This window comes from Vigna unguiculata, chromosome 2 (assembly GCF_004118075.2).
Source record: "Vigna unguiculata cultivar IT97K-499-35 chromosome 2, ASM411807v1, whole genome shotgun sequence".
NCBI lineage: Eukaryota > Viridiplantae > Streptophyta > Magnoliopsida > Fabales > Fabaceae > Vigna > Vigna unguiculata.
The window spans coordinates 18,816,388-18,830,549 of record NC_040280.1 but is presented as its reverse complement, the minus strand read 5'-3'; the positions used below and the strand labels follow the sequence as shown (position 1 = coordinate 18,830,549).

At 33.9% G+C, this 14,162-nt stretch overlaps 1 protein-coding gene and 1 long non-coding RNA gene across 2 annotated transcripts; one reads left to right on the top strand and one right to left on the bottom strand.

Moving 5' to 3' along the window:
* Positions 1–3,819: 3,819 nt before the first annotated feature.
* On the top strand, positions 3,820–9,764 carry LOC114172645 (mitogen-activated protein kinase kinase kinase NPK1-like). The gene is made up of 17 exons (XM_028056981.1): positions 3,820–4,276; positions 4,534–4,575; positions 4,931–4,996; positions 5,086–5,196; positions 5,291–5,371; positions 5,450–5,527; positions 5,638–5,720; positions 6,284–6,368; positions 6,439–6,539; positions 6,856–6,895; positions 7,092–7,148; positions 7,233–7,279; positions 7,433–7,586; positions 7,660–7,890; positions 7,995–8,326; positions 8,412–8,479; positions 9,348–9,764. The coding sequence occupies exons 1-17, from the start codon at positions 3,992–3,994 to the stop codon at positions 9,449–9,451; spliced, it is 1,965 nt and encodes a 654-aa protein (XP_027912782.1). The 5' UTR covers positions 3,820–3,991; the 3' UTR covers positions 9,452–9,764.
* A 916-nt stretch (positions 9,765–10,680) lies between these two features.
* LOC114167282 lies at positions 10,681–13,279 on the bottom strand. Its single transcript, XR_003600162.1, has 4 exons — positions 13,193–13,279; positions 12,288–12,385; positions 12,098–12,169; positions 10,681–10,906 (listed from the first exon to the last, which is right to left on the bottom strand). It is a non-coding gene; the product is annotated as an uncharacterized LOC114167282 (long non-coding RNA).
* Positions 13,280–14,162: the final 883 nt, after the last annotated feature.

The window sequence follows — 14,162 nt, the reverse complement described above, 5'->3', positions numbered from 1 at the left end:
TAAATAAACAAAATCAATGCATAACTAGAGATTAAATAAAATAAATAAATAAATAGAATCAGTGCATAACTGAAGATAAAGTAAATAAAATAAAATAAACAGGACTAGTGCATAATTTGAGATAAATAAAATAAAATAAATAAATAAGACCTGTGTATAACTAAAGATAAATTAAATAAAATAAATAAGGAGGACCAATGCATAACTAGAGATAAAGTAAATAAAATAAATAAAGAGGATCAGTGCATAAATGGAGATAAAATAAATAAATATGACCACTAGAGATAAATTAAATAAAATAAATAAACATGATCAATGCATAACTGGATATGAATTAAATAAAATAAATAAATAGGATCAGTGCATAACTAAAGATAAATTAAATTAAATAAATAAATAGGATAAGTGCATAACTGAAGATTAAATAAATTAAATTAAATATAAGAGCATAGTAAATGAAAATAAGTTAAATGGAAGTAAATAAAATATTATATGATTCAAAATAAATAAGAGATTAATATAACACACATAAGTTTATCAATTAATATAAAAAAAGCTTAATATAAAAAAAAACTTAACCTCACTTCTCCTTAGCTTATTGATTGAAGGACACACTAATAATATTTGTAGAGAACTAGGATCTCTTCAAATCTTTGCTCTAAACTTTCTCTCTCTATTATCTTTTCCTCTCTCTCTTCTTTCTCTTTCTCTCCTTTTCTTTCTCCCTCTTCCTCCTTTCTTTCTTTCTCACTTTTTTACTTTTTTACTTTCTTAAGCAACTCACCTTCATTCTTTTTACATTTTTCTCTTTCATTCCATCCATTTATAAGCAAATCATGTGCAAATTTCATTAATGCAAAGATTCTCTTCATTAACCAAGAGACAAGCTTCATCCTTCTTTTTTTCTCTTACCTAATCACCCTTTCCTCATTTATTTTTCTCTTTCCTATCACATTCACACATACTTAGGTTCAAAGTGATAATTGCACGCATTAAATGCAATCTTATCACTTCTTATTCTCATGTTCCTATCTTCTTATCTTCTTCTTTTTTCATTTTTCTTTTCTTTTATCTTTTCTATTTTTTTCTTCTTCTTATCTTCTCTCTTTATCTTCTTATCTCTTAGAAGATTTCTTTTAATACACACACCTATTTAATAATATTTTAATTAATATATTTTTACACCATATTTTTTTAATATATATACACACACATACATATTTTATTAGTTTTGTTTTCTTCTTATTGTTATTTTCAATAAGTAAAAACTACATCATGATCAAATATATTTTTAATATTTAAACTACATCATAATAAAATACGAAACATTAGTAAAAATAGAAGATTTTCTAAGTGTTTTATTTAAAGTAAATAATATAGTTTATTAAAAGTAGGGATGTTACATTGTTCTACTTTTATTAAGTGACATAAGGGCGTTGAGCGCCACCTTGGTTGGATGCAAACCTTTTAGGCCTCTTTTTGGTTTGTACTGAGTGAAAATTTAGGGGCGTTTGGACGAAAGTTCTTAGATTCAAAATTCTTAGATTTGTTGCTTGAGTTAATGTTTTAATTTGTTTATATTTGCTATGTACATGTGAATGATTAGTTGAAACATAATTGAAAATGTATGAATGCGTGCTTTGAAAGTGTAGGGATGTTCGTAAGGAATGGATCCTATTGTTTAACGATGACAATTGGTGTATTGGATTGTGATTTTGGAAGGAGATTGATCTTGACTCTAGTAGTGTTTGACTCACATAGAGAAAAACACTTAGTAGCGAGAGTTGAAGGAGGTCTTTACATCTGCGTATGTGGGAGGGCAGACCCATACATAATCGATGTAAAGATTTACCTTGTCGTATTCATATAGTGAGGAACATGGTTATGCTTTTATTTGATTATAGTTATAACTCTTGTGTGTTGGCAGGGGTCAAATGATGACAAATGCAAAGTCCCTAAGTTTATTCAATATATTAAACTTCCATAAATAGAGTCTTATGTTTTTTTTTTCAAGTTGAGTCGTGAAGGCTAAGCCATTACAGCTAGGTTTGTGTGACATGTTGAGCAATTGACATATGATGTTTAAGTTGAAAATGATATTTTGTGGATGTTGTGACTTAAATTTCTATAGAAAGTAGTATATTTATAATTTACTCTACCTTATCCCGTGTTTTTTGTTGTAATATTTACCTGTGATGATCGTGTATTTTCACGTGAACATAAGATTGTGCAGATTCAAGAGAGGAGCAACACGAGGTTGCCTAGGTAAAAAATTGTTTAATTTAAGTTTAAATATGTAAATCTATTTTGTACATTGTTAGTCCTCTTATTATATTAGAAAGTTTATTTTGAAATACCTTTGTGATATGAATTCATTATTGAAGAATGTACGATTTATAATTTACCATACTTAGATTTTTATTAATCTTGTGATGACCTAGTAAGTAGAACTTTTCCATTATATTTGGATTGGTAATTAAAATTTTAAAATTTGTTGATAAATTTTGTTTTATTGATGAACTTCATTGGTAATTCAACATCTACGTATATATTAAAAAATATCTCAAAAATATTACTAATGGAATAAAATATTTGTTGTTTGATTGAATTTCTTTATTACCAATTTATGTTATTACATAGGAAGTCACACTTTTCACATATCAAGATGATCGAAGTTATCCATATATACACAAAAGTGATATAAATAACATTAATTAATATTAATGTAAACATTAGTTTATATTGACGAAAGTATCAATAAGCCAACCACCTTCACATCTTAAAAACATAACTCACATCCTCAAAGTAAACACATATTTAATCACTATTATACACTTCAACATATTTTAAATCTCCCACTTCAACAAAAATAAACTAGAAACAGAGATTTGAAAAAAAAATTATAACCACTTTACAATGCATAAAATCAATCCAAAAGCTTACAACATTTTCAACAAGATACAAACACTATTATACAATTACTTTTTATTTATAAACATCAATAATTTGTTTCTAACTCACAAATCTAACTCTAATTGGTTGCCTATGATTTAAGTGCAAAATCCAAACAAAACTAAGATACTAATTTATTCAAAGCTTTAACAAATTATTAAATTCATAAATTTCTACTTCCAACCTCGATATCAATTAAAGACTCAAGCAATTGAAAGTATCGAAACTCTATTTATCCTTTACGGAGAAAATATGAGAAATTGTATCAAACCTAAAGAGAATAGAGAGAATTATGATAATTTTTTAAAGAAAGAAATTTTATAAAATTGGAATGGAGGTCATTGGCCTCTTTGATGCTTATAACTAATGATGGCATGAAAACTTTAGGCTTTCAAATTCAATCACCTATCTGGCAAAATTATATTCAATTGCTCCTGCATTTGGGCCTTTTCCTTACACAAATTTATTATCAATTAAAAGAGAGTGATTATTGGCGTTTTTAAATAAGTTGCTCACACAATTAAATAATATTGTGTTTAGCTATAATTTCAAACTTAGTTTGATTATCTGTGTAAACAGGCCACTAATATTTCTGAGTGAAATAATATTATTCATTTATTTCTGTTAAAGCATATTTCTATGCTACGGGTGAATTCGAAAGAGGAACAAGAAAACAACTTGAAGCAGTAAAATTCTAAAATTAGAGAGTCAAGTCAATAATCATGAGTTCAACAAGGGTGGACTTGGTGTACGTGAAAAGCGGTGAAAGCTGAAAAGGAAATTGAAGTGTTTGTTTCACATTAAGCAACAAGTCCAAAAAAACTGAAAAATTAGCAAAACAGCCCCAAACATTAGTTTTATTATATTCCAAAATCACCCAAAATTTGAAGTTGTTGTCCGCTTTCCCTTTTCCCTCTATTCTCTCCTTTGTATTTGTATAGTTCAGTTCTGTTGTTGCCGACGCAACGTCTCTCGCACACACGCATCGCTCTTCAATCTCTCACTCTCACTCTCACGGAGAACGCGAGAAAGATCGCAAATGCAAGACATCTTCGGATCAGTTCGCAGATCACTGGTATTCCGCGGTTCGCCGGAGAGCGACGAGACCTCGCTCGGAGTTGGAGGAAGCCTCGTCGATAAGATCAGTTATTGTATACGAACTTCCAGAGTCTTCTCCAAACCTTCGCCGCCGTCGCCGTCTATTCCTGAGGACGCTGCGCCTCCGATCCGATGGCGGAAAGGCGAGTTGATCGGTTGCGGTGCCTTTGGCCAAGTCTACGTTGGAATGAATATCGATTCCGGAGAGCTTCTGGCGGTTAAACAGGTCAATTACTTTCTCCGTGCTTTGTTCGTTGTTGACTTCATCGTTAATTTATGCTTTCTAGTTTTATCTTCTTTTAGAATAGTTTTATTTTTTGGAGTTCAGTTCTTAGCATCTGCTTGTTTATTCTTTTTCGCATGATTCTTTATCGGAATTGGCTTTGTTAGGCGAGTCTGTCATTGGGATCCTCAATAATTTGAAATTACTGCGTTTATAGCTTTATCGCTTAAATTGATTTCGTTTTCTTGTCTGGTTTTTAGGTTTTGATTGCGGCGAGTAGTGCTTCGAAGGAGAAGGCACAGGTTTGTTGTCTGATCAAATCCCATTCCCAACTACTTCTGATTTCATCGACTAAGCCATTTGTTGCCAGTCAATTGTTGTAACTTGCATATTATAGACGTTTGTTAGTTGTTTATACAGTTCTAAATGTTAAACCGGATCGCTGTAACTTATAGATGTTTGATCTTTCCTTTTCGGTTAGTTGTTACAATTTTTTTTTTTCACTAAAGGCATTACATATATTTTTTCATCTGAATTTTCCTTTTTGCTGTTAGCTGTTACAATTTCCTTTTCTCTAAAGGCATTACTATTTTATTTGTTATATATAGTCTTTCCTTATGCGGTTCTTTGATTAATGTTTTGACATACTACTGACAGGCTCATATAAAAGAGCTAGAAGAAGAAGTTAAATTACTTAAAGACCTTTCACATCCAAACATTGTTGTGAGTATGATATTCAATGGATGAAAGACACTTTAGGCAAAATTAGTTCAGACGACTATTTCTTGACTGACTATATCTTTATGCTGCAGAGATATTTGGGTACGGTCAGAGAAGAGGACACCCTAAATATTCTCTTGGAGTTTGTTCCTGGTGGATCCATATCATCGCTGTTGGGGAAGTTTGGTGCTTTCCCTGAGGCTGTAAGTTTTAGTTACTGAGCTGCTATACTTTATTTTTAATTTTTTTAATTTTATTTTTTATAAGGTAAATCAATTCAACTAATTCATTCAACAGGTAATAAGAACCTACACGAAGCAGCTACTACTTGGACTCGAGTACTTGCACAAAAATGGAATCATGCATAGAGACATTAAGGTGAATTATATTTCACTGATACTCATGTTATCTTGGTTCTTATCTAGTGGCTGATGTTCAAGTTGTAATTAATTTCAGGGGGCCAATATTTTGGTAGATAATAAAGGGTGCATAAAACTTGCAGACTTTGGGGCATCCAAACAGGTCGTTGAGCTGGTAATCTCAGTCTTATCTGTTGCTCTACTATTATTTATATTGTTTTACCTTTGTGAGGCTTCTTCTGTTTGAACATTTGTTTAAGCAGTTTTTTTTTTTTTTTTATCTAGGCAACCATTTCCGGGGCCAAATCTATGAAGGGTACTCCATATTGGATGGCTCCAGAAGTTATTCTTCAGACTGGGCATAGCTTGTAAGGACATTAACTCTGTAGACATATTTTAACTTGTTATTCTGTTATTAGGATGCTTTTAACGTGATTGAGAAACTGGAAGTTTCTTCTGGTCAGATATCACTTGCTGTCGTAGTTGTGACTGACTGTTTATGATTCCAGGTGTACCATTCTGTGTATATGGAGTTGTATTACAACTTCCTGCCTTAAATATACAATAATGGTTTCTTTTAGAAATATGAATCTTTGCTTGAGATATTGAAGAAGTTAGTGGCAGGAATTTTCAGCAAGATACATAGGCTAAATATGCTTTTAAAGTTTCTAGTCCTAAGCAATTTGAAGCAGAGTCATAACTGGTTGTCTCAGTTGTCGTGTCTTGTAGAAATAGTTGTATGTTTTAGATGAATGGCACTTACAAATTCAAGGTCACAGATCTACCTTTGAAATTCTACTAGGAGATTCTTATATACTGTTCTTGGTGTATTTTTTGAATTTTATTTTGTTAGTTGTTTTGTGCAAGTGTATAATATATCTTTTCGAAATGGTGTTTCATTTGATGCTAAATAAAAATGTTTTCATTTCAGCTCTGCTGACATATGGAGTGTGGGTTGTACTGTGATTGAGATGGCCACTGGAAAGCCTCCCTGGAGTCAGCAATACCAACAAGAGGTATCTCATTATTAATCCTGGAATTATGCTTAAGGTGCTCTGTGAATCTAATAAAAGAAAAAACTTTCAGGTTGCTGCTCTCTTCCATATAGGGACAACTAAGTCTCATCCACCAATCCCTGATCATCTATCGGCTGCAGCAAAAGATTTTCTGCTAAAATGTTTGCAGAAGTAGGTTTCATATGCTTTTCTTGCATTACAGATTCCTAGTTTTAGTGTGTTTCTTTGTGATTAATACTTGTCTTAAAGTATATGATAGAAGATTGATCAACTAAGCATTATTGAGTTTTTATTTGTTTGGTGGGTGGAGCGGGGTGCGAAGGGGGTTTGGGGAGAAAGATCCATCAGCACATTTCTATATTAAAAGTGACTTAACATTCAATATGTGCATTGTGGTTAAAAGAGAGAATATATGCCTTGTATGCTTTCTTTTCAAAGTTAGTTTATCAGATTACAAAAATCATTTAAATTTATAATCCTTTTGTAGGGAACCGGTTTTGAGGTCATCAGCATCAGAACTGCTGCAGGTGATTCTTTAAGCATTTCTCTTTTAGACTGCGCATCTGAAGTGTATAATATTTTTTGTGTAGCCATTTTAGGAATGCTGGCCATTGATTGGTAGAAGACTGTACTTTTTTATTCTTATTGTTGCTGTTAATAGTGTTTTGCATGAAATATTTCAGCTCTCCCTAACAATTTTTTCAAGTTTGTAACTGACTGCAGCATCCCTTTGTAACTGGTGAACATATGAATTCTCTTAGTCTGTCATCTAATGTCACGGTATGTAAAATTGATGTGATATTTGGATTGCTGTTGCATCTTTTACAAACCAATTTTAAGAAAAATCGCTTTCACTTCTGACAGGAAAATTTTATAGCTTCACCATCATGTGCCCCAAATGATGAATCCATGTAAGTGTTGAATATTTCCTTCAAGGACTTGTAAGATTTGGTAGTTATTTACGTGGAAGATATAATGGAGCTATATTTTCAATATTATATTTTTCTTGATGCTAGTGAACGGCAATATGGTTTTATTTAGCAATTTTTTTGTAATTTATGTAGCCTTTGCTCTTCAACAGTAAATCCTCTGGACTCTGGAAATAAACAATTGTGGGGAATGAGCAATGATGATGACGATATGTGTGTGATTGACGACAAAGAAGAGTTCTCGCATAATGATGTTAAATACAAATCACTGATGTCAACTGATATTGAGGTGATTGTAGGTCCTTATTGTTTTATTTAAATATGAAATTTATGACTTCTCAGGCACATTTTATTTCATGTAGAGTTTCAACCCAATGTCTGATCCCTCTGATGATTGGGGGTGTAAATTTGATGCAAATTCAGAACTGGAAAATCGAGAGGTCAATTTTGTCACAGATGAAAGTTACATGCCACCTGATCAGTCAGGGGATGATAAGGGGCAGCCAGATTTTTCCTTTCCAGGTGTTCCATCTCTTTCAGAGGAAGATGATGAACTCACAGAGTCAAAAATCAAAGCCTTTTTGGATGAGAAGGTATTGCTTTATGTTGAAATCAAGTTTGTCATTCCGCTGTAAATTCATCAATTTTTTTGTCTACTAACTGTTGTGCCATAATGTTGACCATACATTTATGACAGGCTCTTGAACTGAAAAAACTACAGACACCTTTATATGAAGAGTTTTACAACAGTTTAAATACATCCTCTTCTCCCAATGTTGACAGTACAAGTGATGATACTGCTTCTCGAAAATTTTTGAAATTACCTCCAAAAAGCAGATCACCTAATCGAGTACCAATCAGTACACCATCTAAAGCCATCGATAATACTGGAAGTCCTGGAAGTAATGGCCAGTCCTCATCAACTGTTGGCCATGTAAATAACCATACTTCTCACGATATTCCAGCATCTCCCCTTAACGAATGGAAAGGAGTGATAGTTGACTCTCAGCAGCAGCCTAGTAGCCCAAGGTTTGTTTGTTTTTGCCTTGCTTTGCTTTTCTAAGCTTGAATCAGAAATATAAAGTAATTTAAGCACTGTATGTTGTACTTGCAGTCTAAGCTTTTCGGAGAGACAGAGAAAATGGAAAGAAGAGCTTGACCAGGAGCTCGAGAGAAAGCGAGGTTCGAAATCATTTTACTAAAATAACTAACAAGTTTCTATAATTCCTGATTTTGCAACCGTCATTAAGTTTGGCTGTATTAGTTAATTTGATCCTTAAGATTAGTACATATTTAGTCAATTTAATTTTATACCTAATATCTAGTACTAAGTCAATTGATTTAGTTAAACTGAAGTATCAAATTGGCGATAATTGTCAAATATATTGTCAAATATAGGTACTAAATTGACTACTGTGATAATTTAAGGAACCAAATTGACCAATTTGATGCTTTAATTTCAATAATCAAATTAATTGATAAGTATCCAGTAGACGGAATTGCCGAATTTTGGTACTAGATTGACTAATTTGGAACCAAATTGACTAGTTTGATAATAAAGGAACCAAATTGACCAATTTCAACAGTCAAATTAATTGATAGTTATTTATTACAGTCAATAAAGTCTCCTTTTTTGTAATATCAGGGATCAAATTGAGCAATGATGCTATGAAATTTGATAATGAAGGAACCAAATTGACTGTCAATTTCAAGAATCAAATTAATTGATAGTTATTACAATTAAAAAAAAATCGTTTTCCTTGTAATACCCGATACCAAATTGACCATGATGCTAATGTTAAGGATTAAGTTTATAATTTACAACTCTTACTCAATTTGACTCTTTATGTAAGCAAGAGACATGAGCAGAGAATTCAAAGTTGTCATTGTCTTTCACATTCTTTCTCATGAGCAGAGAATGCTAGCGACTCTCTCACATTCTTTCTAAAACTCCCTTCTTACTTTATTCTTAAGATAATTGAAACATAATATGTTAGCTGAATTTGGTATGATTCATTAATTTACAAGTTGATTTGGACAAATATTGCAGAAATGATGCGTCAGGCTGGCATGGGCGGAAAGACATCTTCTCCAAAGGATCGAGCTATACATCGGCAGAGGGAACGAACAAGATTTGCTTCTCCTAGCAAATAAGAAACTCGTTAGAGCGTTCATACTGCGTTAACTACTGAGATTGCAAACACGTGTTATTGCAGTTTTCCTGGGGTCGTTAATGTTATATATCCAATAGGTCCTTTTTGCCTTATAAAAAAGTTCACATGCTAATCTTTGTCGTATTGTTGTGCCATGTAAAGCTTTTTATGCATGCTTTACTTGAAATTTTTTACTTTTCTTTGGGGTTTTAGAGATGCATGGCCGTCAACTTTATGCCCTTTTTGTATTATGAAAATAGAAATAATCAGAACTATGTGGCACAAGATTGCCTATGAATCTGTTGCCACTTGTCTATCTTTTCCCCCGCTAATTGGTTTTCAATGATAATTTGTGATCTGATTTTGCTCCTACAGTACGAAATTAACTATTGATGATAGGAAACTTGTCATGGATAGAAGTAGAACTATTATTCAGAATAGTCAACTTCTATAGAATAGAACATAATTATTTTGTTAGAGAAGCGAACTAGTTAGTTGGTTATTGGACTTGAACAGTCAATCTGGCCTTACACCTTTTGCGTGTAATTTTTTTTCTCATTGTTTTCTGGTATAGGTGAGGCACATAGAGGTTAAAGTTTTCTTTAATTCCATAATTTTCTTCTGATACTTCTCATGTATTTCGGAATGGACTTTTTAGAATATAAAAAATGTATTCTGGAAAGGTTAATCAGGAACGCATGAGAGGTGACGCGGTATAAGAAATTGGATCCCATCTGTTAAAGAGAAAAGGTAATAAATTACTTATCATTTTAATATTTCCGGCGTACATGTGTCACAAAGAAGAACGGAGAAGAGTAATACATTTCACAAAATCACATATTACATAACCAACAAATATCGGTCTACTTAACTTCATATTCTGACTGATACAATATGTGCTGCTTGTTTAATTAAATGCACCTTGCTGAAAGTTTAAGTGTTGGCCAACAATAGTAGATTTAGATTAGACAAAGGTTAACTCGGCAATACAAGTTGACATAAAACTCGAAAAAATTAGATAGAGTTTTGTCATTAATGTATCTAGTCATACAATAATTTATATTTATATAATAATACTTTCTACACCTTAATATCATTATCTTCCCAAAAATTAACATTCATTGTGACATCCCATTTAAAACAGGGTAGAATCTACTAAAATAAATCATCACATATAGTTATAATAATGAGAAGCAATTAGAATGAACATAGAATATAAGAAAGGTAACTATTACAGTCATCTAAGAGTATATACTGTGAAAGCAAACTTGGATATACCACCATGCCATAACAAAAGCAAAGGAAAGCTAACAGTTTTACAGAAGACGATGCTCCTTTAGAGTATGAAATTACAAAAAGGCACTAGGGCCACATAACTGCTCCTGAGAGTCACACATACTGATCCCTTAAGCTGCACCACTCCTACCACCAGGCCTACTCCCAGGATTTCCCCCATCTGCTCCCACCAAGGGTGATCATCGCAAAAAAGAAAACATAACAGGAACATAAACAGAAATGCAAGGGTAAGCTAGTGTAATATAAATTTTATCATGGTATAACAGATAAGTACTTAAACAGTCCAAGCATGCAACACAGTAGGCACATAGAATCATGTTATAGCAAACAAGCAGGACCCTATGACTCAATTATCTGAATACATATGCTAAGATCGGATTTACTGGACGCTTGCGCTTGTGGTAGCCTCTACTGCTCTGCAGAGCCATTGCCAATGGGTTTCACCCTACCACACACAAGGTTAGCCTTTAAACGTCTAAGGCCATTATCCTGCCAGAGACTAGGGCCTCCCGCCATTCTCATCACTTGGGTCAGTTTGCTCTACCTGAGACTCACTGACCCATTAGAGTTTCGGGATGCGGTCCTTACTTGAATCCATATCTTAACATATACACTACACACCACCATGGGGTCTCTCCACGAGATTCATGGAATTACGCCTATCACACACCAAATTCATGTCTCTTATAACACAACCACCACCTTTATTTCATACATCCAATTCTCATGTAAGTTCTCAACCAACCAACCAAAATCCATGTGTTACTCATGCCAACATACCAACTTTTAGTTCATAAGATTCAAGCAACCATATATATTCACATGCTTTAGGTTTTGAAAAAAAAAGGGTAAGTAAATAAATCACACAATTCACCCATCAAACAAAGAGAACAACAGAATTGAAGCCACCCGCTGCAGCAGCCTCGCTCAAGCTAGGAGTCGTCGCCCAGACGAGAGAAGTTGTCTTGCTCAGGCGACGGGCTCTCGCTTAGGCGAGCCTACAACAGTGGGTCTTGGAAAGTTTCACGATCCCTCGCTTAGGCGAGGCTGTCTCGCCTGAGCGAGCTGGCCTGTCGCTCAAAACGCAGCCCCTCGCCTGGGCGAGTGCTCGAGGTAGAACCCTAAGCGAGCTGCTGGTATTCTCGCCTAGGCGAGACGAGCTCGCCTGGGCGAGAATATTAGTTCTCCCCCACTGTTCCACCCATGCAAGGCAGAAATGACATAGAGCAACATCCAGAATATAAGGCAGCCATTTACACATGATTAAAATACCATTCAAGCAACCAAAACCCATAATAACTCGCAAGCATACAAAAATAAATTTAGAACTTGAAAACCTAGCTTTCCTTACCTGTATTGAGAGCAACTAACGCAAACAGGTCCGAAACTAAGGAGCACCACAACTCCCAGAGCTGGAGTAGAGCTGAAACAGAAACCCCAAGACCCATAACGAGTAAGAGAAAGAACCTTAGATGCAACAAAGCACCCTACTAGAAAAAGGAGAAGGAAAAAGGCCACTACAGATCCGAGGAGTAACTTACCAGAGGAGAACAACTGAGCTAGCTCGAAGATGGAGTTTCTCTATGCCTTAGCAGAGCTTCTGCTTTCGTAGAGAGAGATAAGAGGAAAACTTATTTTTCTGAAACAAAGGTAAAGTGAGATTGTGAGGGGCTGACAGGGTATTGGGGTCCTTCAGAGGGGCTGACCTTGGGCCTACGAAAGGCCAGGCCCAGCCCTTTTTGGGACAGAAAAAGGGACTCACATTCATTACATTCTTCTTTCTTTCTCTCTTAATTGTAAAATTTCTACTAAATAGAAAAATACCAAACTAATTCATTACCAACATAATATGAAAGAAATATTATTTTATCCATTATAAAGTATATAACAAAAAACATTTTTCCCAGCCAATCTGATCTATAAATTATTTGGGTAAAATGTCATGTTTTTAGCCAGTAATAAATAAAATACTAGTTTGTATATTAATTCGGTTAACCATGAGCTTACGTTAACAGACTCTTTTTAGGGAACAAATATTTAGAAAAGGATCAAAACATCACAAAGTATCATTATTTTTGAAGTTAGAAGTCTTTATTCTTAAAAAAGTTAATGACGTTCGAGATAAAACTGTCATCATAGAACTGCTAAACTGAAACATATAATATGAATTTTCAAATTTTTGGAGGAGGGAATTTCACAGTTGCTGCTGGCCGTTGATTCACTCCATTTACTATTCCACCACTTTGCGATGCATTTTTCTTGCTCTTCAACGCTGAAACAAATCTGGCTGCCAATCTTGAAGCTAATAATCTCGCTGCCACTCTAGGAGGAGAGAAAGATCGAACCCATCTCTTTGGAGAACTCTTCTTGCTCAAACTCAAATTCGTAGTTGCAGGTCTCGCAAGTGAAGATGAAATAGACACAGTCGATGGGTTTTTAACTTTACCTTGAAATTGCGAAACTTTTTCAGGTGGGGACTTGGGAACACAACCATGTTTCTCGATATGACAGGAGACTTTGTCTTGCAAAACTATTGTTGCCTTGAAAAATGTGTAGACAAGACTAAAGGGTTATTCTTGATAGATATATACCTTATTTGCTAAACACTTAATATTATTCTCTTTCTCAACCGGAAAACGATAGAGTGATCCCTTTATTTGATTTTTTTTATTTGCTTACGTGGCATAGAATATTTTAATGTTTTGTTAAATAAGAAAAGAAAGTAAGATTAAGAATGGTTTGTAGGTCAGACATTCGCATAGAAAACAGAAAAAAAAATAAGTGAATAGTGCGATTTTGAGAAAGGAAAACAGAGGCGGACTTTGTGGCTGTTATTTCTATCGAACAACGTTGCCAATCGCTGCTGCAACTTCCTCCACAATTGCAAACCCTAATTTTTGTGTTGTTCTTCTCCAAATCAAAGGCTAATTTGGTATGTTTTTCTTCCTCGGCCGATTTCCCGTATTTTTGTGTTGTTCTTCCTCAAATGAAACCCTATTGTCGTATGTTCTTGTTCCCCAAATGAAATGTCATTTTTATGTGTTCTTGTTCCCCAAATCGATGCTCTCTCAATCCTAAATGTTGTTGTGGATTGTTAATTAAAAATGTGAACGAGTTTTTGTAAGCAAAAATGGTTCAAATGTGCGAATGCTTTTGAAGAAGAAGAGTTTCGACAGTTAAGTTTGGGTGGGTACAAAATGCGAACTGCAGTTGTGTTGTTGGATGTTAGAAAGTTAGTTTGTTGGTTTTTGACTATGTTGTGTGTAATTTTATTGATATGTGCCGAATTTGGGACGATCATTTACAACGTAAGAATACTTCATTCTACAACATCTTCAGCTCTTTCTTCATGGCAATTAGTTCCATTTCATTCATTTTGACTTTCTTCATGCAAGCCTCCTCAAAATTAGATTCAC